At 41.6% G+C, this 25552-nt stretch overlaps 1 protein-coding gene across 1 annotated transcript in view; it reads left to right on the top strand.

Moving 5' to 3' along the window:
• Positions 1–565: 565 nt before the first annotated feature.
• Positions 566–25552, top strand: part of LOC130833957 (signal-regulatory protein beta-1-like) — a 45181-nt gene continuing 20194 nt past the window's right edge. Inside the window, exon 1 of the mRNA XM_057704076.1 lies at positions 566–722. Within this exon, the coding sequence (XP_057560059.1) occupies positions 566–722 (157 nt within the window). The remainder of the gene's footprint in view (positions 723–25552) is intronic.

The following is a 25552-nucleotide window of genomic DNA, read 5'->3' as shown; positions in this document are numbered from 1 at the left end:
ATGTTTAGGTTTAAATATGTATTATTTATTCAACACAAATGAATTAATTCATCCATTCATCCACAATATCTACTGTGAATCAGGCACTGTCCTAGGTTCTAGGGATACAGAAATGGATAAAATTAAGTGCTTGTTCTCGTGGAAATCATAGTTTATAATTCTTAAAATAATATTTCATGATATGAAATATTTCAAATATACAGGAAATGACATAGCAGACACCTATCCATATTTATTGAATGTTAACACTTGGTTCCATTTACCTTATATTGAGCATAAAAGAAAAATTTATTTCTTTTTTAAAAAAGGTAACTGATTTAAGAATGAGAGCTCTAGGGTTGGTTCCTGGGAGAGGAAGACATGGAGGACAGGCAGGCAGGGGTAATTTCAACAGATGTTTCCTTCTGTTTCTCTGTTCATTGTTCCTACCCTGAAGATCACCACCAAGCCTTCTGGGATGCAAGTCCATGTGCATCAGAGATCAAATATCCCATGCCAAGTAAGACACTTCTGTCCCTCCCACTTGCACCTCACCTGGGTGGAGAACAGGCACATGACACAGACCATGAAGTCCCCTCAGGTCGTCAGAAGCCCAGATGGGACCTGCACTCTGGGGCACACCTGGCAGCCAGGGGCCATGCTGGACGGCAGCAAGTTTGCCTGCTGGGTGGTCCAGGATAAGCAGCCCCCAGTCCAGGCCAACAGCACCCCGTGGGCTCAGGGTGGGAAAAGGTGGGTGCAGCGTCTTGCCCAGCCCCCCTGGGCGGCCAGGCTGGAAACACCTGCCATCTGCCTGGGGTGCAGACAGCAGTAGGTTAGGGGCTCAGGGTAGCAAGGGATGAAGGTGAAGGAAGGGGGGACACCCTGAGGTGGTGACAAAACTCTCAGGCACTCATCCCCAAATTACATTTCCCCCCTCTCCCCCGTATCCTCCTCAAGAAGAAGGGACAGGACTTCCTTCCCCAATTCCATGCACTCCTCAGGTTGAAAGTTCTCTTGACTGCAGGAAAAGGCAGAGATTAAGGATAGACAGGCACCAAAGTCCCTTCCAGGAAGGCTATAACCGAGACTGGTTTAGCTGACAGTTTCTGGAAGTCAATTTTGAAGAGAGGCCAGAATTCTTGACAAGATTACCTGGAAAGCAGGGAGGGTGCAGGTGCAGGATTCTCATTCTCTCTGCTGCAGAGTTTGCTCTCTTTCACTCCTTTCTCAGCCTCTTTTTTCTCTCTTATCTCCTCCTCTGTCCCTCATTTTTCTTCTTCTTCTCTTTCTCCTCTTTCTCTCCCCAACCTTATCCAAATCTTCTCTTTCCTCCTCCAAATCTACCTTTTGTGTTCTAGATGACATTCTCCACTAGGGGGAGCTGCCCACCAGCAGTTCAGACCCTGAGGCCCGATCTGCTTTCCTTGGTCCAGCTGAAATCCGCTTGAGAGAGTGAATGACTGGGCCAGAGGGGATGAATTGGGAAGGGGAGGAGAGGTGGAGAGACAGGAGTATTAGAATTCACCAGACCTGGACCAGCCGAAGGTGAGCCAGAGTGTGGACAGACAGCTCGCCAGAACCACAGGAAGTGGGATAGGACAACTCCCTCTAGACAGTGTGAGCTTCTGGGCCTGCAGCGTGTATATTTATATCATCTATATCTATATCTATATCTATATCTATATCTATATCTATATCTATATCTATATCTATATCTATATCTATCTATATCCAAAGCCCCACCAGCAAAAGGGTAGATTGGATGCTGGGCTGCAAAGCACACATCTTCGCAACAGGAGCACTGACCCTGCACTTGATCTCTCCCTCAAAGAACTGGCCTTTTCTGCCTGCTCTAAGAATGCTCAGGGGCAATAAGCTCACTGCCTTTCAACTTCTCAGTGCCTTTTTTTTCTTGTCCAGAAGAAATAAGAAAAATGTCTGCCCAGCGGGATATACAGATCTGTGTGAAAAACTCCAAACTGATCCTTTCTGATCAGAAGCAAGTGATATTACTTCTTCATTGACTCATGCTGAATTTTTTCTCTCTGTCATAGTTTTCTCCTTCCCTGCATACATGCCTCTGGCCCACTGCTGCAAGGTTAACCCCCTGAGAGCATCAGTTTGCTTCTACACCGCTTGCGCCCCACCCCGCCCCGCCCCTTGCAGCTAGCTGATGTGCCCTGTGGTCTGCTCTGGGGAAGGGAAACTTCCTCTTCTGGCATCAGGTCCCCTTCTGTTTGGTGTTAATGTGCCTTTGCAGCAACACCTCAGCCTGACCCCTAAACCCCTTCTTCAGCTCCCACCCCTTACACGCTCCCATCTCTGTGCCTCTGGTCATGTTTGCTGACACCTGTAGAGCACTTCCTGTGTTTCAGGCATCCTCACATATGTCACCTGACATACGACATCTGGGACAGGCAGCAGAGGCATCAGGTCTCAGGGGTCTCAAATAACAGAGTTAGGGTTAGAAGGCACGGCTGTGTGTTCACAAATTCAATGTGTTTTCTATATTTTTTCCCCTCCATCCTGCCTAAGAATAATGTTATCTCGAGTCTTTTGCAAAATCCTTCTTAAAAAATCTATATCATCTTTATTTCTTCCTGAATTGTCATGTCTGCCCACCTCATTTGGTTCCCACAGTTGGCCCTGAAACTATGGGGCCTCTTGCAAGTCTGGCCCCAGGGTTCTGTCCATTTAGGCCTCTCCTCCCTGCTGAGACCTTCACAGCCTTGAAGAGGACACTGGCTCTTAAGTTCAGAGGTGGCCAGACTTTGGAGTCAAAGGGATGAGTGTCATCTGGCACGGCTGCCACAGGCCATCTGAGACCTCAGGCAAAGCACTGCCATCCCTGAGCTCAGTTTCCTCCTCTGAGCGTTGAGGACTGTGATGCCCACCAGGTGGGGACCAGCTGAGACTCCTTCCCTTGATCCTTGCTTGGCATCCAGATATTGGGGCACACAGAGGTGTGATGACTGATGGCCATCTCCATGATGCCCAGACCGTGCTGGGTTGAAAGTAGGAAAGTACTGAAGTTCACTGATTACTTTGGGAAAGCTGTGGAGAAATAGAGAAAGCTGTGATGTAATAGAAAGAGCCCTCGACTTGGAGTCAGAATTCCTGGGTTGGAATATGAGTTCTGTTTGCTGTGAGGCCCTTGGGTGAGTCACTGACCCTCTCAGCCTTTTTCCCTCTAACATTAGAAATATGATTAATAACCAATTCCTTAGGTGGTTGTTGTGAGTAATTGATGATCACAGTTTATAAAGTGATCATCACGTGTTTCATTCTCTACTAGTTACTGTACATAATTTGTTAATTAACTTGAGAATTAAGAATCATCCCCATGTAACAGATGAGGAAACTGAGGCTTAGAGAGTTGAGTTGGCCAGGCTTACACAGTGGAGGAGCTGGGATGCAAAGCTGGACCGAGTGTGACCGCAAAGCCTGAGCTCCTACCCCTTCTCTGTGCTGCCTGCCTTCATATGACCTGTCCTGGGAGCAGTGGACCTTCCCTGTCCAGGGACTGAGGGCAGATCTAAGCCTGGTCACTTGGCACAGACCCTGGGTCCTTACTTCCTGGCTAAGAACCCTGGTTCTACTACCCTCTGTGCAGCTTGGACAAGGTACCTAGGCTCTGGGCCTCAGTGTCCTCATTTGTGAGACGGGGATAGGAGCAGATACCCCCAAGCAGGGCTGCAGTGAGAACTTGGTGAGTTACGTCTCAGAGTCAGGAAGCAGGGTGGTGAGGTGTGGGTGAGTGTCAGGCCTTCTTACAAACTGCTGTGATCCCTGTAGCTTCATTGTCAGGCCTCTGATACCAGCTTCATGATTGAACTCCTGTCAGAATGTGATCTTTAAAGCCTGTGGAAGAGGAGGTGATGGGGCTTCTCCATGGAGATGCTGAGGATTTGTTTACTGGGTTTGGGCTCCTCCAAGTCCTCTCACAGGCCAAGACTCTCCTGCAGGTGGGAGCATCCATGCTTATGCCCTGCAAGGCCCTGATCTCAGCTGGGCACAAGCATACAACTGACCTTCATGTCCTTTGGATTTGCCACAGGTCAGGTTACTGTGACCTGGCTTAAACATGACCACAGGCTGTTAAAGCCCCAGAGCAGCGTTCATCCTTGTGGAAACAACTACCATGTGACCAGTGGTGTCCTCCCGCTAAAGGCTGATGACGTGCCCTCTTGTCCTCTGCCATGTCAAGCACAGGTCCACACTGGTTTCCCAGACAACCATCAGACTGGACCAGTACCTCCATGGTAAGGATGTTCTCTTTCTCCAGACAGGTTAGTGCAGAGTTGGCCTTGAAGTTTCTGATCCTTAGCTTCCTTGACTGATAAATGGGACATCCCTCACTTTGTCGTGGCAAGAATTCAGTGAAATGATACTGGTAAAGTAATTAATACATCCTCCGTGCTCATAGTAACCACAGAGAAGTGGGAATTATTATTCTTTATTATTACTATTCGAATCACCTCTCAGAACTCAGTTTCTTCCTCTGTAAAATGGAGACAAATTATATTATTATATATTTTTATATGAAGAGGATTTAAAGCCCTTTGTAAAATTCTAAATTTTAGATGAAATGCTGATTTTTCGTCTTTACTTGTATCTGGGTAAAAGCCTACTTTTTCATCCATTTTGTTTTGGTTAATTATGATTTTCCTGGCCTGGATCAAAGCTTGACAGGTCTACATGATATAAAATTCCTTCATATCACACCTAGTAGGAATCTTAATGATGATCTCATTTTTTACAACTCGAAAGCCCAGAGAAGGCAAGTGAGTTGTCCAAAGTTACACAGCAGTAAAATTATGTCCTTAAATATTTACAGGACTTTAAAGATTACAAAATATTTTTCTCATTTTGTGCTATTATTGTGGAAGGAAACATGTCATTTTACATGGATAAAATATTGATATGAATGACTCAAATGAGCACAGCACACGTCAATGTACACTATTCTGTGGATTGGCTTATTTCATGTGTACAACTGCTCTGTACTACTTATTCCACTCATGGTTTATAGAAGGGAGCTGAGTGTGTAAGAAGTGAAGGCTGCCCAAGGGTGTGAAGCTGGTGAGTGAGAGACCTTTGACATAAATTCAGGCTCTGAGTCTGCTATTTATGAGCTGTGGGACCTCCTGATGGTTGTTTAAGTTCTCTGAGTCTCAGTCTCTTTGACTGTAAAATAGGAAAATGATAATGCAGGGAGTCCTCCTTATCTGAGTATTTTTATATAATTCCTTGGAGTTAGGACAATTGTATAGAGAAGCAGAAGTCATAGATAATAAAAATGTTCACAAATGAATTGATTATTTATAAATTAGCCTCCTCATTAAATCCTCCCTGCTCAACCCTGCCTGCATCTCGGGTTAGGTTTCCCAGCATGGAAATAACTTTGTGGGTGTCTTTATTTGGGTTCCCCTGGAGGCAGAGACTGAGACTAAGTGTTGGGTGCAGATGGTTGGGAGATGATTCAGTGAGGCTGGATAAGAGATGGAGCGACTGAGACAGGGAAGGAGGGATACCCCAGAAAAGGTGAGTTATTGAACTGGGTGTCCCTGTAGATGACTGAGGCTCAGTGCTACTGGGGACCCTCTGAGGAACTCTGTAGACCATTCCTCAGGATTGTCCCTCAGAGGCGGGAGGCTGCGATGTGCCCACATGGGGAGGGTGGCATTTCCTGATTGTGGAGAAATCCTGAGGCAGAGCACTGGGGAAAAGCTTCATGAATCTCAGATAGAACATGGCACCCCCAGCACTGCTGCGCTGAGATCAAGTGGCTGCAGGAGGTGGTGTGGAGCCCAGAAACTCTCTGCTCCAGGAGGTGGGTCTTTCCTGGACTGATGTGTGGCAAACATGAGACCATGCTGTGCAATTAGAATCCACATCTATTGCCCAGTGAAGTCAGAGTTTTGGCAAAGTGTATTTCAAGTAATTGATGTAAATGATGTCTGAGAACTGCTGGGATCCCAGGTGAATCTTCTGACCTTTAAAGATGAAAGAAGAAGAAAAAGAATCTATGATTCTAAAGATTCTGCGGGCACTTCAAAAGAGAACACTTTTGATTAAAAGAGGCCCCTTAAAATTGATAGTCAAATTGACAGTCAAATAAATTCAAATAATTTTTCAAAATTACCTTTTAATATTGTTCTGTGAATGTGAAATCTGAAATGAAGGCTTTGATGGTACTTGCTATAATTTTTTAGGAAAAAAATTTGCCAACTACCTCGCACTCCCAACACTTTCTCCTTCTAAGAGCTGGTGCATAGTGATCATTATATTCTATGCTTCATTACAATATAAACTAAATAAAGTTTTTTTTATAATTGAAATGTTTTTCAAGTTCATGTTCTAACCAATTCCCCTTTGATAATTTCATTGAAACTGGGGCCTGATTTTGTGTAGGGTCCTTCTATTGGCTTTTTATTGTCTTTTCTGATACCAAGTAGCTGTTTGTGTTTATATCATTTGGTTGTGAAGAATAAATAACACACGTGCGGTGACTCAGACACTGCTCTCAGGGCATGGAAGCAGTTATCATCAGCTGTGCCCGGGTCTCTCCCCTCCTGACACTGTCCGAGACACCTTATGCCCCAGAGAACTCACTGGTGGCTGGAATGGTCTCTCTGGGACCCTCCATCCTTTTATTGGTCCTCATCACCCTCTGGCACCCATGGCACTTGCTTGGTGGTACCTTGCTCTGGTTCCACAGACACCACCTGGTTACCAGGCCTTCAGAATCTTCAGGGTCCTGCTCTTTGCTTGGTAGGAATCCCTGTCTGGGTGCTGAGGGGGGAAAGACTGAGAACCGATAGTGACCTTCTGGGGATGGGGTCTTGCTTGGCTGCCCCACCCATTATCAGCATCATTGATGTAACCATATAGGTCGAGGTGGGTTGAGTATAAAGAAATGATATTTGGAGGAACAAACAACCCTTAGTTCTTTCAAACTGCACTACATGAGGGCTTACTCTCTCTACTCTAGATCAAGAGGTGAAGTCTGTCTTAACTGGACCCCTGAGAGCTGATCTGACCTTAGACAATTTCATGATAACAGTCTTGGAAACAGAGGGAAAGTGACCTGCACAAGGTCTTGCATTTGGCTGTGGTGTCAATGCAGGGACCAGAATCTGGTTCTCCCACCCTCAGTTTAGCATGAGAACTGCACCACGCTGTGTGTTCCTATGAATTCTACTGAAACACTTAATGTTTTTTAGTATTTTAAAATCTCCCAAATTTTCTTCAGTATGCATATATTTTACCTCATAGCTGAAAAATCTGGTTGAAAAAAGTCTAAAAGTTGTTAGGTCATAATTCCAGAAACCCGCAATCATAAATGCTTGTAGCCTTAAAGTTTTGTCATCAGAATAGCAAATGGTAAAACATACTATCTCTGGCATAACCCCTGCTTTGCCACTTGTGACCTTGGGCAAATACTTAACACCTCCAAACCTAAGTTCCTTCCTACATCAAATATTAGTATTTAGTGGCTAGGAATCTTCATCAAGCCATGGAGTAAGTCAACTTATTCATAGGTTCTTAAATGGAATTCAGGTTGACCTTTTCATCTTTAATGGCCAAAGTGGAAAAGAAAGGAAAGACTGGGATGGTTCATCATTCCCATCTTCCACCCAAGCTTGCATTCACTCATGCATTCCCACTCTCATTCAATCATGCATTTACCTATGCATCTGTTAACCAGTACCTAACTCCTCCTCTGTGCCAGCCCTGGGCAGAGGACCCCATCCTCAAGAAGCCCTCAGGTTCCCACAGTGAACTTCCTACAGTAATTGTCTGCTTTCTCTGTGATGTGTCAGTTCCCCCTACAGTGACCATGTCCAGAGTCATCCTCCTTGGACTTGGTGGCTGTTACCTACCATGTGCAGAGATTCTATCCACAGGCTGTGCATCTCACCTGGTTGGAGAACTGCCATATGTTCAAGGGAACTGAGCAGCCCACATCCAAGCAGAATAGTGATGGGACCTACACTCGGGAAAGCTTGCATTTGGTGAATGTCTCGATACAGGGATCTGAGCCTGTGCTCACCTGTTAGGTGCAGCATAAGCCACAGCCTCCCTTCCAGGCCAGCCTCTTACTGTCTGCAGCAGCCCAGGATATATACATACCCACTGGGAGCCCAGGTAAGCTCACGTCTACACCTGTGAGCAACTGGGTGACCTCTGTTTCCCAGTGGAGTGAGGTGTTACCTCACAGAGCCCCATTTGATATCCCCTCTGCCCATTGTCACTTAGGTTAAGAGAAGCCTGCCCTTATCTTTTTTTTTTTTTTAATTATTTGTTTATTGGCTGCATTGGGTCTTCATTGCTGCATGTGGGCTTTCTCTAGTTGCAGAGAGTGGGGGCTACTCTTTGTTGGAGTGCTCAGGCTTCTCATTGCGGTGGCTTCTCTTGTTGCAGAGCACGGGCTCTAGGTGAGCGGGCTTCAGTAGTTGCAACACGAGGATTCAGTAGTTATGGCACACGGGCTTAGTTGCTCCATGGCATGTGGGATCTTCCCTGACCAGGGATCGAACCCATGTCCCTTACATTGGCAGGCGGATTCTTAACCACTGCACCACGAGGGAAGCCCCCGTCCTTATCTTTGTGGCTTTCCTCCTGGGCTTCAAAGTGCTGCTGGTGATCAGTTTCATAGTCACCTATTTCCACAGGTGGTGGAACCTGTAACAGGTGAGTTGATGGCAGCCTTAGTCATTGGGAGGGAGATCAGGGCCACCTTCCTGGGCTGGCAAGAGGCGTCCAGGGTAAGCCTAAAAGTCACATGGTGATCTAGCCTCAGGGGAGACTTGTCAACAATCTTATTTTCTCCAAATATGTCTTGGAATTCTCAGAGCCTTCTAACTCTCATGCATTATTTAGCATTATTTGAAGTTTTTCCACTTAAGTTCCTTGGGATCCTGGAGGTAAGGGTCCAAGGTGTGGAGGTGGGATAAAGGTCAAAGTTTTGAGACCCAAACTCCAAAGAGCCCCTCCATAAACTCTTGTATATGCAGTTATCACATCGTATATCCTTGGAATGAATAGGAAAGTACTACTAAAATCAACTAATAGAATCTACCTGGGGGACCTGGATGTACTGACTAGTAAGACAGATGAATGTTGGTATGGGAGAGAGTTCAGACCTCAGAAAGTGGTGTTGGGTGTAGTGCATAGGGGCTTCATTTCTGATCAGCGCCATGAACCCAGACCAAGCAGAATGCCTGCCACATAATATGTGCTCAAAAAAACATTTGTAGAATTAATGAGTGAATGTTTTTGCCTATAGCTGCCGCATACCCTGTGATATACTGCCTCCCACCTTGTGCAAGAGGTTCAAGTGGAGAGAAGCTGTAAGGACTGGAGGTGACCCAAGACTCCCCACCCTTTACTCTGCCACCCGCACCTTCACCACACACGTGCTCCCTTCCACACACACTCCTATGTTACTTGTCTCTGAGCTTTGGAGCTGAGTCAAGGATAGACTTCGATCATGGAGATCCAAAATGTGTAAACCTGATGCATTGAGATTCAAACTGCCCTTGCCTCCACCCCAAAGTAGGTCAAGAAAACAGATTTCTGTTGTACCCCTGATCAAGAGCAACCCTTAATTTTCAGAGAACTTTTCACTTTCATCGAGAGATTTTGTAAGGGTGATTTCATTTTCAAACATACATATTTAAAATCACTAAGTTGAATAAGCATTTTATATCCTGAAATTTATAAAGAATAATATAAAAAATATCCATGGATCTACCTACCGTGCTATCTTTGCAAACTGTTAACATTTGGTATTATGATCTGTTATTCCTTTTAAAATTACTGTCCTGGATTTGGCATTTATAATCCCAATCATGATTTTATACTTCTATAACATATGTATACATCCTTGAGCAATATATAATATTACTTGCATGTTTTAAATTTCATATAAATACTATTATACTGCATACAGCATTCTGGAACTTTTATACTTTATACTTGTTTCTGTTTTGCAAACAATTTCATCTGTACATTTTTCTACATTTCATGTATGTGATATTATCTGATTTTTATTTTTCTCTTTCTGACTCACTTCACTCTGTATGACAGTCTCTAGGTCCATCCACATCTCTACAAATTACCCAATTTCATTCCTTTTTATGGCTGAGTAGTATTCCATTTTATATATGTACCACATCTTCTTTATACATTCATCTCTCAATGGGCATTTAGGGTGCTTCTATGATCTGGCTAGTGTAAATAGTGCTGCAGTGAACACTGTGGTACATGTATCTTTTTGAATCATCATTTTCTCAGGGTCCATGCCCAGTAGTGGTATTGCTGGGTCATACGTTAGTTCTATTTTTAGGTTTTTAAGGAATTTTCATACTGTTCTTCCTAGTGGCTGTACCAATTTACATTCCCACCAACAGTGTAGGAGGGTTCCCTTTTCTCCAGTATTTATTGTTTGTAGATTTTCTGATGATGCCCATTCTAATTGGTGTAAGGTGATACCTCATTGTAATTTTGATTTGCATTTCTCTAATAATTAGTGATGTTGAACATCTTTTCATGTGCTTCTTGGCCATCTGTATGTCTTCTTTGGAGAAATGCCTACTTAGGTCTTACACCCATTTTTTGGTTGGGTTGTTTGTATTTTTGATATTGACATGCATGAGCAGGTCAATAAATATTATTATTTATATATTTGGACATTAATCCTTTGTCCGTTGATTCATTTGCAAATATTTCCTTCCATTCTGAGGGTTGTCTTTTCGTCTTGTTTATGGTTTCCTTTGCTGTGCAAAAGCTTTTAAGTTCAATTAGGTCCTGTATGTTTATTTTTGTTTTTATTTTCATTACTCTAGGAGGTGGGTCAAAAAAGATCTTGCTGTGATTTATGTCAAAGAGTGTTCTGCCTATGTTTTCTCCTAAGAGTTTTATAGTGTCTGGTCTTACATTTAGGTCTTTAATCCATTTTGAGTTTATTTTTGTGTATGGTGTTAGGGAATGTCCTAATTGCATTCTTTTACATGTAGCTGTCCAGTTTTCCCAGCACCACTTATTGAAGAGACTGTCTTTTCTCTATTGCATATCCTTGCCTCCATTGTCATAGATTAGTTGACTATAGGTGTGTGGTTTTATCTCTAGGCTTTCTATCCTGTTCCATTGATCTATATTTCTGTTTTTGTGCCAGTATCATAGTGTCTTGATTACTGTAGGTTTGTAGTACAGTCTGAAGTGAGGGAGTCTGATTCCTCCAGCTCCATTTTTTTCTTTTTTTTCTTTTTCTCAAGATTGCTCTCACTATTTGGGGTCTTTCGTTTCTCCATAGAAATTTAAAGATTTTTGGTTCTAATTCTGCGAAAAATGCCATTGGTTATTTGATAGGTATTGCATTGAACTTGTAGATTGTTTTGGGTAGTATAGTCATTTTCACAATATTGATTCTTCCAATCCAAGAACATGGTATGTATGTCTATCTGTTTGTGTCATCTTTTATTTCTTTCATCAGTGTCTTATAGCTTTCTGAGTATAGGTCTTTTACCTACTTAGGTACATATATCCCTAGGTATCTTATTCTTTTTGTTGCAATGGTAAATAAGATTGTTTCCGTAATTTATCTTTCTGATCTTTTGTTGTTAGTGTATAGGAATGCAAGAAATTTCTGTGTGTTGGTTTTGTATTCTGCAACTTTACCAAATTTATTGATTAGCTCTAGTAGTTTCTGGTGGCATCTTTAGGATTTTCTTTGTATAGTATCATCTCATCTGCAAACAGTGGCAGGCCTACTTCTTTCTTTTCTAATTTGGATTCCTTTCATTTCTTTTTCTTCTCCGATTGCTGTGGCTATGACTTCCAAAGCTATGTTAAATAATAGTGGCTAGAGTGGACCTCCTTGTTCCTGATCTTAGAGGAAATGCTTTCATTTTTTCACCATTGAGAATGATGTTGACTGTGGGTTTATCATATATGGCCTTCATTATGTTGAGGTAGTTTCCCTCTATGCCCACTTTCTGGAGAGTTTTTATCATAAATGGGTGTTGAATTTTGTCAAAAGCTTTTTGTGCATCTATTGAGACTATAATGTGGTTTTTATCCTTCAATTTGTTAATGTGGTGTATTACATTGATTGATTTGCGTGTATTGAACAATCTTTGCATCCTTGGTATAAATCCCACTTGATTATGATGTATGATCCTTTCAATGTGTCATTGTTGGATTCTGTTTGCTAGTATTTTGTTGAGAATTTTTGTGTCTATGTTCATCAGTGACGCTGATCTGTAATTTTCTTTTTTTGTGATATCTTTGTCTGGTTTTGGTATCAGGATGATGGTGCCTTATAAAATGGGTTTGAAATTGTTCCTTCCTCGCCAATATTTTGGAAGAGTTTGAGAAAGGTGTTAGCGCTTCTCTAAATATTTGATAGAATTTATCCATGAAGTCATCTGGTCTTGGACTTTTGGTTTTTGGAAGATTTTAAATCACAGTTTCAATTTTATTACTTGTAATTGGTTTGTTCATATTTTCTATTTCTTCCTGATTCAGTCTTAGAAGTTTATACCTTTCTAAGAATTTGTCCAGTTCTTCCAGGTTGTCCATTTTATTGGTGGCTAGTTGCTTTGTAGTAGTCTCTTATGATGCTTTGTATTTCTGCCTTGTCCATTGTAACTTCTCCTTTTTCATTTCTGATTTTATTGATTTGAGTCTTTCCCTTTTTTTCTTCATGAGTCTGGCTAAAGGTTTATCAATTTTGTTTATCTCTTAAAGAAGCAGCTTTTACCTTTATCGATATCTGCTATTGTTTTCTTTGTTTCTATTTCATTTATTTCTGCTCTGAACTTTATGATTTTTTTCCTTCTACTAACTTTGCTTTCCTCCTCCTCCTCCTCTTCTTCTTTTTTTCTTCTCTTCTCCTTCCCCTTCTCCCTCTCCCTCTCCCTCTCCTTCCTCTTCTTCTTCCTCCTCCTCCTCCTCCTCTTCTCCTTCTTCTTCTTCTTCTTCTTCTTCTTCTTCTTCTTCTTCTTCTTCTTCTTCTTCTTCTTCTTCTTCTTCTTCTTCTTCTTCTCCTTCTCCTTCTCCTTCTCCTTCTCCTTCTCCTTCTCCTTCTCCTTCTCCTTCTCCTTCTCCTTCTCCTTCTTCCTCTTCCTCTTCCTCTTCCTCTTCCTCTTCCTCTTCCTCTTCCTCTTCCTCTTCCTCTTCTTCTTCTTCTTCTTCTTCTTCTTCTTCTTCTTCTTCTTCTTCTTCCTCCTCTAGTTCTTTAGGTGTAAAGTTATATTATTTATTTGGGATTTTTCTTGTTCTTTTTTTATAACTTTATTTATTTGTTTATTTATTTATTGGCTGTGTTGGGTCTGTGTTGCTGTGTGCAGGCTTTCTCTAGTTGCAGCGAGCAGAGGCTACTCTTTGTTGTGGTGTGTGGGCTTTTCATTGCAGTGGCTTCTCTTGTTGCAGAGCATGGGCTCTAGATGTGTGGGTTTCAGTAGTTGCAGCACATTGGCTCAGTAGTTGTGGCTTGAGGGCTCTAGAGTGCAGGCTTAGTAGTTGTGGCACAATGGACTTAGTTGCTCTACAACATGTGGAATCTTCCCGGAACAGGGATTGAACCTGTGTCCCCTGCATTGGCAGGTGGATTCTTATCCACTATGTCACCAGGGAAATCCTTTTCTTGTTTCTTGGTGTAGGATTTTATTGCTATAAACTTCCCTCTTAGAACTGCTTTTGCTGCAACCCATAGGTTTTGGGTCACCATGTTTTTGTTGTTGTTTTCTCTAGTATTCTTTGATTTTCTCTTTGATTTCTTTGTTGATCTCTTGGTTACTTAGTAGCATCTTGCTTAGCCTCCATGTGTTTGTGTTTTTTAGTTTTTTTTTCCTGTAATTGATTTCTAATCTCATAGCATTGTGGTCAGAAAAGATGCTTGATACGATTTCAATTTTCTTAAATTTACTGAGGCTTGATTTGTGACTCAAGGTATGATATATCCTGGAGAATGTTCCATATGCACTTGAGAAGAAAGTGTAACCTGCTCTTTTTTGGATGGAATGCCCTATAAATATCAATTAAACCTATCTGGTCTATTGTGTCATTTAAAGCTTGTGTTTCCTTATTTATTTTCTGTTTGAATGATCTGTCCATTGGTGTAAGTAAGGTGTTAAAGTCCCCCACTATTATTGTGTTGCTGTCAATTTCCCCTTTCATAACTGTTAGCATTTGCCTTATGTATTGAGGTGCTCCTACGTTGCATGCATAGATGTTTACAATTGTTATATCTTCTTCTTGGATTGATCCCTTGATCATTATGTAGTGTCCTTCCTTGTCTCTTGTAACAGTCTTTATTTTAAGGTCTATTTTGTCTGATATGAGTATTGTTACTCCAGCTTTCTTTTGACTTCCATTTGCATGTTATATCCTTTTCCACCCCCTCATTTTCAGTCTGTATGTGTCCCTAGGTCTGAAACGGGTCTCTTATAGATAGCATATATATGGGTTTGTTTTTGTATCCATTCAACCAGTCTGTGTCTTTTGGTTGCAGTGTTTAATCGATTTACCTTTAAGGTAATTATTGATATGTATGTTCCTATTACCATTTTCTGAATTGTTTTTGGTTTGTTTTTGTAAGTCTTTTCCTTCTCTTGTGTTTCCTGCCTAAAGAAGTTCCTTTAGCATGTGTTGTAAAGCTGGTCTGGTGGTGCTGAATTTTCTTAGCTTTGGCTTGTCTGTAAAGCTTTTGATTTCTCTGTCATATCTGAATGAGACCCTTGCTGTGTAGAGTAATCTTGGTTGTAGGTTTTTCTTTTTCATCATTTTAAATATATCCTGCCAACTCTCTTCTGGTCTGCAGAGTTTCTGCTGAAAAATCAGCTGATAACCTTATGGGGGTTTCCTTGTATGTTATTTGTTGCTTTTCCCTTGCTGTTGTTAATATTTTTTTCTTTGAATTTAATTTTTGATAATTTGTTTAATATGTGTCTTGGCATGTTTATCCTTGGATTTATCCTGTATGGGACTCTCTGTGCTTCCTGGACTTGATTCACTATTTCCTTTCCCATGTTAGGGAAGTTTCTGACTATGGTCTCTTCCAATATTTTCAGAGACCCTTTCTTTTCCTCTTCTTCTTCTGGGACCCCTATAATTGAATGTTGGTGCATTTAATGTTGTCCCATAGGTCTTTGAGAGTGTCCTCAATTCTTTTCATTCTTTTTTCTTTATTCTGCTCCTCAGCAGTTATTTCCACCATTCCATCTTCCAGCTCACTTATCCATTCTTTTGCATCAGTTATTCTGCTATTGATTCCTTCTAGAGTATTTTTAATTTCAGTTATTATGTCGTTCATTACTGTTTGTTTGCTGTTTAGTTCTTCTATGTCCTTGTTAAAAGTTTCTTGTATTTTCTCCATTCTGTTTCCGAGGTTTTTGGTCATCTTTACTATCATTACAATGAATTCTTTTTCAGGTAGGTTGCCTATTTCTTCTTCATTTGTTTGGTCTTGTTGGCTTTTACCTTGCTTCTTCATCTTCTTCATATTATTCTGTCTTGTCATTTTGTTTAGCTTACCATGCTTAGGTTCTCCTTTCTGCAGGCTGCAGCGTCATAGTTCCTCTTACTTCTGGTGTCTGCTCCCAGTGGGTGAGATTTGTCCAGTGGCTTGTGTAGACTTCCTGGTAGGGAGGACTTGTGCCTGTGTTCTGGTGGGTGGAGCTGAATCTTGTCCCTTTGATGTGCAGGGCCAAATCTGGTGGTGTGTTTTGGGGTGTCTATGAGCTTAGGATGACTTTAGGCTGCCTGTCTGCTAATGGGTGGGGTTGTGTTCCTGTCTGGCTAGTTTGGTGTGAGGCATCTGGCACTGGAACTTGCTGGCTGTTGGATAGAGCGAGGTCTTAGTGTTGAGATGGAGACCTCTGGGAGATCTTTTGCCAATTAATATTCCACAGGGCCAGGAGTTCTCTAGTGGTTCAACATCCTGAACTCGGCTATCCCACCTTGAAGGCTCAGACCTGACCCGTGGCCAGAGCACCAAGCCCCTGAAAGCTGCACAAATAGTAAAAGTAAAGCTAAACAGACAAAAATCACACAAAGAAACACACACACACACTCACAAAAAGAAAAGAAAAAGAGAAGAGAAAACAAAGAAGAAGAGAGCAACCAAACCAATAAACAAACCCCCAAATGAAAAACTAAACTAACAAAAACAAAAAACCAAAAACAAACCAGGGACTTCCCTCATGGCACAGTGGTTAAGAATCTACCTGCCAGTGCAGGGGACATGGGTTCAATCCCTGGTGCAGGATGATCCCACATGTCACAGTGCAACTAAGCCTGTGCACCACAACTACTGAGCCTGCTCTCTAGACCCCACTAGCCACAACTATTGAGCCCACATGCCACAACTACTGAAGCCCGTGCATCTAGAGCCTGTGCTCTGCAATGAGAAACCCAGGTACCACAATGAAGAGTAGCCCCCACTTGCCGCAATTAGAGAAAGCCCACATGCAGCAATGAAGACCCAAGGCAGCCAATAAAAAAAAAAAAATCAAACACAGAAAGCAGATAAAAAAAATGCAAAGAGAGCATAAAACAAACATATAAAACCAATGAAAAAGTAAAGAGAAAAGAGAAATGAAAACAAAAGGAAAAAATACAAAAACAATAAAGACGTAAAGTAAAAATAGAAAAAAATACAGTTAAAAATAAGATAAAAACAAAGCAAAACAAAGGAGAAAAATGAAAACAAGGAAATACACAATATAACAGAAATACAGTAGAAATAGGAAAAAATAATTAAAATAAAAATATATTAAAAATAAAAGCATACAGAAGAAACAGGTAAATAAAAATAAAAATTAACATAATAATAAAAAAAGAATAACAACAGAACAAAGTAAAAAAAGTAGTAACAATATTTTCTTGTAGCCTCAGCTGTCAGTGTCCTTGCCCCCACAGTGAGCCACAGCCAATCCCTGCCTACCTAGGAAGTCCTCCAGTGCTTCTAGGTAGGTCTCTGGACCTGCTGTGGGCACTGTGGGGCCAGCTCAGACTCTGATATGGCCTTAGTCCCATGTGTACTTGCCCCAAAGTTCACAGTTGCCCCCAAAGTCCACAGCCTCAATTGCTGGAACACTTGCTGTCTATTCAGATATTCCACAGATGCAGGGTTTACTAAGCCGATGGTGGGGATTTAATCCCCTGCTCCTGTGGCTGCACGGAGAGATTTCCCTCCTCTGTTTTTAGTCACACAGTCCCTGGGGTTCAGCTTTGGTTTTGGCCCCACCTCTGTGTGTGGGCTACCCTTAAGCATCTCTTCCCTATCCAGGCAAGAGGGAGAGAAAGCAGAGGCTGATTATGTCTCACTCGCTCCCTCAGGCTGGGGAGAGGGAGGGATATGGCAGTCACAGCTGGGATGTGTGGGGTGTGCCTGCAGCAGCAGAGGCTGGCGTGAAGTTGCAGCAGCCTGAGGCATGCCATGCATTCTCCCAGAGAAGCTGGCCCTGGATCACAGGACTCTCTGCAGTGGTGGGCTGGACAGGCCCCTGGGAAGTTGTGGGCAGTGACCTGTGCTTGCTCACAGGACCCTTGGTGGCAGTGGTGGCAGCTGCTGCGCCTGCCTCTGGGGCCCGAGATAACAGCCGAGACTCGCACCCATCTCTGGAGCTCGCATAGGCGGTGCCCTGCTGTCCGTGGGTGCACGGAGCTGGAAGCTCCTGTGGCAGGCCCGCCCCGCTCCCCACCCACCCCACAGCAATGGTCCCTCTTCACCAAGCGCAGGCTTTTTCCTGGACTCCCTCCCGGCTAGCTGTGGCACACCAGCTGCCCTCGGGCTGTCTTCATGCAGTCCTCTCCCTGGAGTCTAATCTCCGAAGCCCAAGCCTCAACACCCAGCCCCCACCCACCCCAGTGGGCAAGCAGACAAATGTCTCAGGCTGGGGTGTGCTGGTCATCACTGATTCTCTGTGCAGGAATCCCTCTGTTTTGCCCTCCACACTCCTGCTGCTGCCCTCTCCACTGAGACTCTGAAGCTTCCCGCCCTGTTCCAGCCAGTGTGGGGGCTTCCTAGTGTGTGGAAACTTTTCCTCCTTCACAGCTCTCTCCCAGAGCCACAAGTCCTGTCCTAATTCCTTTGTCTCTCTTTTTTCTTCTGCCCTACCCAGTTATGTGAAGATTTTCTTGCCTTTTGGAAGTCCAAGGTCTTCTGCCAGCATTCAGTAGGTGTTCTGTAGGAGTTGGTCCACATGTAGACATATTTTTGTTGTATTTGTGGGGAAGAAGATGATTTCCACGTCTTACTCCTCCAACATCTTGAAGCTCCTATTTGTTTAGTTTGAAGAATGATTTAAATTCACAGTTTTACAATTGTTTTTTTCTCCTAATGGGCTTATGCATCTCTAGTTACAGCTATGTTCAATTCTTTCTAGTGTATGGAACTTTAAAAAAAATCGTTATTGCTGTTTTCAGTAGTTTTGACTACTGCATAGGATTGTAATTGAGGTAGATCAACATTATATCCAGCAAGCTTACAAAACTCTGACCATTGCTAACAGTAAGGGCATTCTTTTTATGTGTAACTCTGTTAACATTAACCCAATCATCCAAATTAGTTTTATCTTTATCAAAGATTCATATGTAAATGTTTTACGAGTCCAGTAGTTCTAGAAATTCTACATATGAAAACTGGAGTCTCTCTAACCTTCTGCCATTTTCCACCTCCAAGAGGAAACCATGCTCAACTCTTTTAAGTGATTATTTTAGGTTTTAACCCCAAATGTCATATAGCATACTTATTGCTACTTCTTGATTTCTCACTCTTAGGCATTGTTTATTGACATCCTAGTGTGGAAGATGGGGATGCAATGTTGTTACTCCTGACCTCATGACACACATGCACATCTTATTCTTTATCACCCTAATACAGTTATAATTTTGGATAACTTAATAGACACTATGTTATTATGACTATGAGATTATTATTTATAGCTGAGTTTGTAACATCCCCAGCTTTGACTTATGTTGATCCTCTCATGTGTTATGTTTGTGTAACCACCACCATGATAGGATGCAGAACATTCCATGACCACAAAGTCTCCCATGTGCTTGCCCTTTAAAGTGACACACAGCGCCACCAAATCAAATCTCTGGTAAATGCCATTCTGTTTTCTCTCTCTGTATAATATCAAAAATGTTGTACAAGTGGACTTGATATTTTGAGATTGGCTTTGTTCACTCAACATAATGCCTTCAAGAGACTTATAATTTTTGCACATGTATAGCTCATGCCTTTGTATTGCTGAGTAGTATTTCCTCATATGGAAAGGTTAAACTGTTCACTTATTATTAAACATTTTTATTTTTTCTACTTTTTTTTTACTTCAAAAAGAAATGTTTTACAGCATTCGAGCATGGGTTTTGTGTGGACATGATTTTCATTTCTCTGAGATAAATGCCTGGGAGTGTAATTTCTGGGTCATATAATCTACTTAGTCTCCTAAAATAAGTAGAAAAATGACTCATATTTTTTTGGATGCAGACCATACCAGTTCTGAGGTCCACACTGCACTGTGCAAGTTTTACCAGTTATATCAATAGAAGGTTGGAATAGGAAGTCATTTCAGGAGCAAATCTGGTTCCATCCCAAAGCTGAGAAGGCCCTGGTGAACCCTCTTCCTTCTCCCAGTTGAGTAGGTCTTTGTTGAGGCAGGGTGCAGAATGAAGATCACAAGCCAGACACATCCTAGGGTCCTGGGCTTGGGACTCTGGGACACAGCCCACAGCCACAGATCCTTCTTGGGATCTGTGAGTTTGGCTGGGGTTCCAAAAGGGAGATCACCATGAATGGGGTGAGGGGCCTATTGGAGAAAGTAGAGGCCCCTGGTGTGGAGGAAGCATTATTTCTGCTAGGCCTGTCCAGTCTCTGAAAACATAAGATGAGTAACTCCACACTTTGTAGCCATATTCTTTGCCTGATTTCTCTTTCACCATCTAGAAGCAGGAACTGTAAGAATCTAGTAGCAAGTTACTGTCTCACAGCCATTTCACCCCATCATAGGCACTTCCTCTTACATCATGGGAGGTGGGGCTTCTCTCCTCTCCACAGAACACAGAAGTTCAGGTTCTGCCCAGGACACACATTTGGACAGAGCAGCCTCCTCTGGCCTCCACGATGCCCATCCCTGCCTCCTGCTCCCACCCTCCTCCTCCTTGCCTGCTGCTGACTCTACTGCTTGGACTCACAGGTGAGCATTCCTTGGGGTAGAATCCCCTCTCCCTGCCACCTGACCTCCCACTGCCCCTGTACTTTTAGGGTCTCCATGTAAGCATGAGTGTTGCACCCAGGGCAGCCACAGAATGCCAAGGACTGGGCACTATCCAAGAGCATGAATCAGGGACATGTTTTCTCTGTGGATTCATTGCCTGCAGCTTGTTACCAGAGGCACTGAAACAGATGATGCTTCAGACACCAACAATGACATCTTTGTGTGTGCTAACTTGTCTAATCCTTATAATATCTCAGTGTGATGACTATTATCCCTGATTTGCTGATGGGGAAATTGAAGCAGAGAGAGTACCTTGCCCAATGTCACCTATCTGAGACTGTGGAGCACAGGATTCAAATCCAGGCTGCCCAGCTCCAGAGTTGACTCTTTGAACCATGTTGTGCTGCTCAGCTTCTCAGAGGAGCCTAATTGCAGAAAAATCAGAAAATACCGAGAAGCAAACAATAGGTTACTTATCATGCATCATGCCACCCAGAGATCAACAGAGTTCAAATCTTGCGGTGTGTTCTCCCAAACTTTTGTCAATGTTACATTGGATGGTTCCTATGTGCTACATTTTTTTACTGAGCTTTTAACATGTATTGCAATTTAATTTGATCCTCAAAACAACCTGTACACTAGCAGGCTAGGCTACACTTTAATATGTGTCTGTGGATGTATGTATTTCTGTGCGTGTGTGTATATGTCTGAGTGGATGTGACGAAGTGTTCCCAGACACATAGGATTTCAAAAAGACTTCCTTATTGTTCCCCTAAATCATTTTTCAGTCTACAGGAAATGATATGCACATATGTTTAGTTTTTGCTGTTTTTCAGCAATATCCTTCCTTTTCTACTTCTCTATAAATCTTCCCTTTACCCTCACAGAAACTTTTAAGACAAGAAAACTTTGCTCTTGGTAAATGAGTAGAATTTTCTGCATTGCTATCTTAGAGCCCCTCTTCCATGCTGGGTAGGAGTGAGGAGGAAATGAGGGGATAAAAGGCACAGAGATTCTTGCCTATATGACCCATGTACCCATGTCCACATCTATATCTATATCTGTCCCTATATCCATACCCATATCGACAACTATCTATATCATCGAATGCTAGTTGGAGCCTCCATGCCTCAGGAAATCTAATGAGTAAATCTAATGAGGAAAAACTATTCATTTTCTTGAACACTCATCATATGCCAGACACTGTTGGAAATGCCCATGGCTCTTAGCTCATGTGATCATTACATCCAAGCTACATACTCTTGTCACCCCTACCTTTCAAATAGGAAAACTGAGCAAGGAGAAGTTCAAGGTCACCCAGTGGTACATGGTAGAGGTATGATTTGAACTGAAGCAAGCTGGCACTAGAACTCATGATTTTAACCACTGTTCTTCTTGATACTGTGGCCCTGCTTCCATCCCATGAGATTTCTGCAGCTTCTGCCAATGGGTGTGGGGAGGGTGGAGTGTGGGGAAGAGGGTTTGTGGTTTTCTTCTCCTGGGGTCTTCTGCTTCCTGCATATATGTAAATTCCTTTTGTTTTCCACCAAGTCATCTACGTGGGAAACTCAACTTCTGACATAATTTCCGCAGAGACTATCCACTAAAAATAGAACCCAGTGTCTCAGGGAGATGTCACACTAGGCAATTCCCACGTCATACATACATTTTTTGATACGTGCTATATGCCAGGAAGGAACTTGGGGTGCATTGGTGAATAAGAGACAAAGTAGCTGGCCTCATGGATATTTATCTTAGTGGAAGAAATAACAACCAACAATAGACTTATGATTAAGTAAATAATATAGTATATTAGAAAGTGATGTGTTAAAAAAAAAAAAAGAGTCCCTGGATAAGAGAATTGGGAGAATCTGTAGCGTAGGGTATATTTTAAACCTGGTAGTCTTGAGTGGGGGCACCACTGAGAAGGGGAAATGTGAGCAAAGATTGAAAGAAGGTTCTGGAGTGAGCCTTGTGGTTATCAGGGAACAGCATGTGCAAAGGCGCTAAGAGTAGAATCATCCTTTTGTGCTGAAGGATTTGGGCTTTTGTTCTGCGTGAAATGGTTGCCGTTGCACTTTTGAAGAGAGAAGTGACATGATCTGGCATGAGTTTTAATTTATTCTAGCCGGAGAATAGACTACGCAGAACAGAGACAGAGACAACTAGAACATTTGAGGTCATCGCATTCATGCAAAAAAAGTAAAAATGGCTTGCACCTGGACAGTAGCTAGTAGAGATAAGAGAAAGAGTTCAGATTCTGGATGCACGCTGAAGAGGAGGCAACAGGATTTCCTGATGCGTAGGATTTGGGATGGGAGAGAAAGACTCCAAGGTTTTGAGACCTGAGCATCTGGAAGAGGAAATGTGGCTCAGCTGAGATATAGAGGGTGTGGGGGAAATTCAGTTCAGTTTCGGTTGTGTTAACTGTGAGATGTTTATTTTTACCTAAAGAACATGACGAGTGGATGGTTGGACAGACAAGTCCAGAGTTCGGGAGAAATGCCTGAACCAGAGATGTAAGTAGGAGAATTATAGATACACAGATGGCAGGGTTTTTGCTATCGCCTGGCTCCTCTCAACCCCCCGATCCCTCTTCTCTCCTTCCTCCTCCTGTCCCTCTGGTTCTTCCTCCAAGGTTCTTTCATATTTCTTCCCATTTTTGTCTTAGCAGCTCAACTTCCCCAACCTCAATCTTCTTCTCCAGACTTAAAAACTCAAACCATCTGATGTTGTTGGCACATCACGGAACCTACCCTGTAATAGCACGCACCCTCCCTAGGTGGTATGGTTGGTTACAAATAGTGCTTACTGAGTGGGTTTACCAGCTCACACTCTGCAAAGGTGAACCATACATCTGCTCCTTAAGGAGTAGGGAAGAAATAGAAAAGAACACAGGATTTGTTTGTGGTGCCACAACAGCCTGCTCTTCTGGTTTATATCCCTGCAATTAGACCCATGACTGTTTAATAGGACATTTCAGATCAGAAGGAATGTGTTTGTACTTCTCTGTATCTGAAGAAACTCGGTGGTCAGTGAGGGAGTGAAATCAACCTGGAAAATTTGCACCTGTAGTTAAATGACTGTCCCAATGGTGACTCATGTCCATTTAACTCCTAACTCATTGTCCATTGTTTGCAAAGCACAATTTTGGAGTTTATTGTTTCCTTGCTTGTTTGTCCCCATAGTTCTATGTCCCCATTCACCTATAGGTTTCTCCAATGCATCAATGTGTAGAACCACACATTTTATTTTTCTTTGAGCCATTTAGTCTACTTCAAAGGCTCTACATGGGGCAATTACCTTGTTTTGGTTCACATTTTTCATTGTGGTAAAATATACACAACACAAAGTTTACCATTTTAGCTATTTTGAAGGCTACAAAGTGGCAGTATTTACCTTCACAATGTTGTGAAGGCATCACCAGTATGCATTTCCAGAACTTTTCAACATCTGTAACAGAAACTCTGTATCCATTTAACTATAACTCCCCATTTATCCTTCCCTGCAGCCCCTGGTAAGCTCTATTCTATTTTTTCTCTGTGAATCTGCCTACTCTATGTACTTCATATAAATGGAATCATGCATTTGTCCTTTTGTATCTGGCTTATTTCACTGAGCATATTTTTAATGTTCATCCATGCTGTAGAAGGTGTCAGAATGTCATTGCTTTTTAGGGTTAAAGTATATTCTATTCTGTGTGTGTGTGTGTGTGTGTGTGTGTGTGTGTGTGTATTTATCCATTTATTTATTTATCCATTCATCAATTGATGGAATTTTGGGTTGTTTCTACTACCCATTTTTATGGAAGTATATTTGCTCTACAATATTGCATAAGTTACAGTTATACAATATAATGATTCACAATTTTTAAAGGTTATACTCCATTTATAGTTATTATAAAATATTGGCTATGTTCCTGATGTTGTACGATATATCATTGTAGCTTATTTTATACATGATATTTTGTACCTCTCAATCCCCTGCCCCCTCCCCACTGGTAACCACTAGTTTGTTCTCTATATCTGTGAGTCTGCTTCTTTTTTGTTATATTAACTAGTTTGTTATATTCCTTAGATTCCACATGTAAGTGATATCATACAGTATTTGTCTTTCTCTGCCTGACTTATTTCACTTAGCATAATGCTTTCCAAGTCAATCCATGTTGCTGCAAATGGCAAAATTTTGTTCTTGATTATGGCTGAGTAGCATTCCGTTATGTATATAATATATATACATATTTTATACATATTATGTATAAAATATATATGTTTATACTATATATACATGTATGTGTGTGTGGGTATGTACCCACTCCCCACACCACATTTTCTTTATCCATTCATCTGTTGATGAAAGTATGGGTTTTTTCTACTAGCTTTTGGTATTGTGATGAATGGTGCCATGAATATTCAAGTGTATACTTGAATTCCTGCTTTTAATTATTTGGGGTATATACCTAAGAGTGGATTATTGGTTCAGATGGTAAATTCTATGTTTAACTCAAAAAAACAACAAAGATTTTTTAAAAAACTTAAAAAAAACCCACTGGCATTTTCTACAGAGACCCCACCATTTTTGGTCTCCTATCAGCACTGCACAAAGGATTCAATTTTTCAACATCTTTACCATATCTTTTTTTCAATTTTTGAGTTGTTTTTGTTTTCTTTTGTTTTGTTTTGTGTTTGATAATAGCCATCCTACAGGAAATGTAGGGGTATCTAAATGTGGTTTTAATTTGCATTTTTCCAATTTTAGTGATGTTTAGCATCATTTTATGTACTTATTGACCATCTGTATATCTTCTTTGGAGAGGTGTCTATTCAATTCTTTTGTCCATTTTTAAATTGAGCTGTTTGTTATTTTGTCACTGAATAGTAGGATTTCTTTAAATATTTTGGGTAGAAATTCCTTATGAATATATGCTTTGCAAATGTTTTCTCTCATTCTGTAAATTGTATTTTTACTCTTTTGATAGCACCCTCTGATGCAGGAAAGTTTTAATCTTGATGAAGTACAATTTCTATATTTTTTCTTTTGTGGATTTTTGGTGTCACATCTAAGAAATTATTGCCAAATTCAATGTCATGAAGTGTTTCACTTGTGGCCTTTTCTCAGAATTTTACAGTTTTAGCTCTTACATTTAAGTCTTTGATTATGTTGAGTTCATTTTTGTATAAGGTATAAGATAATGATCCAAATTCATTCTTTTGCGTGTGGACATTCAGTTTCCCCAGATTTATATATTGAAAAGACCGTGATGTGTCCATTGACTGGTCTTGGCACTCTTGTTAAAAATCACTTGGCCGTATATGTGAGGGTTTATTTCTAGGCTC

This window comes from Hippopotamus amphibius, chromosome 12, assembly GCF_030028045.1.
Source record: "Hippopotamus amphibius kiboko isolate mHipAmp2 chromosome 12, mHipAmp2.hap2, whole genome shotgun sequence".
In the NCBI taxonomy this organism is placed as follows: Eukaryota; Metazoa; Chordata; class Mammalia; order Artiodactyla; family Hippopotamidae; genus Hippopotamus; species Hippopotamus amphibius.
This window is presented reverse-complemented; position numbering and strand designations above follow the sequence as displayed.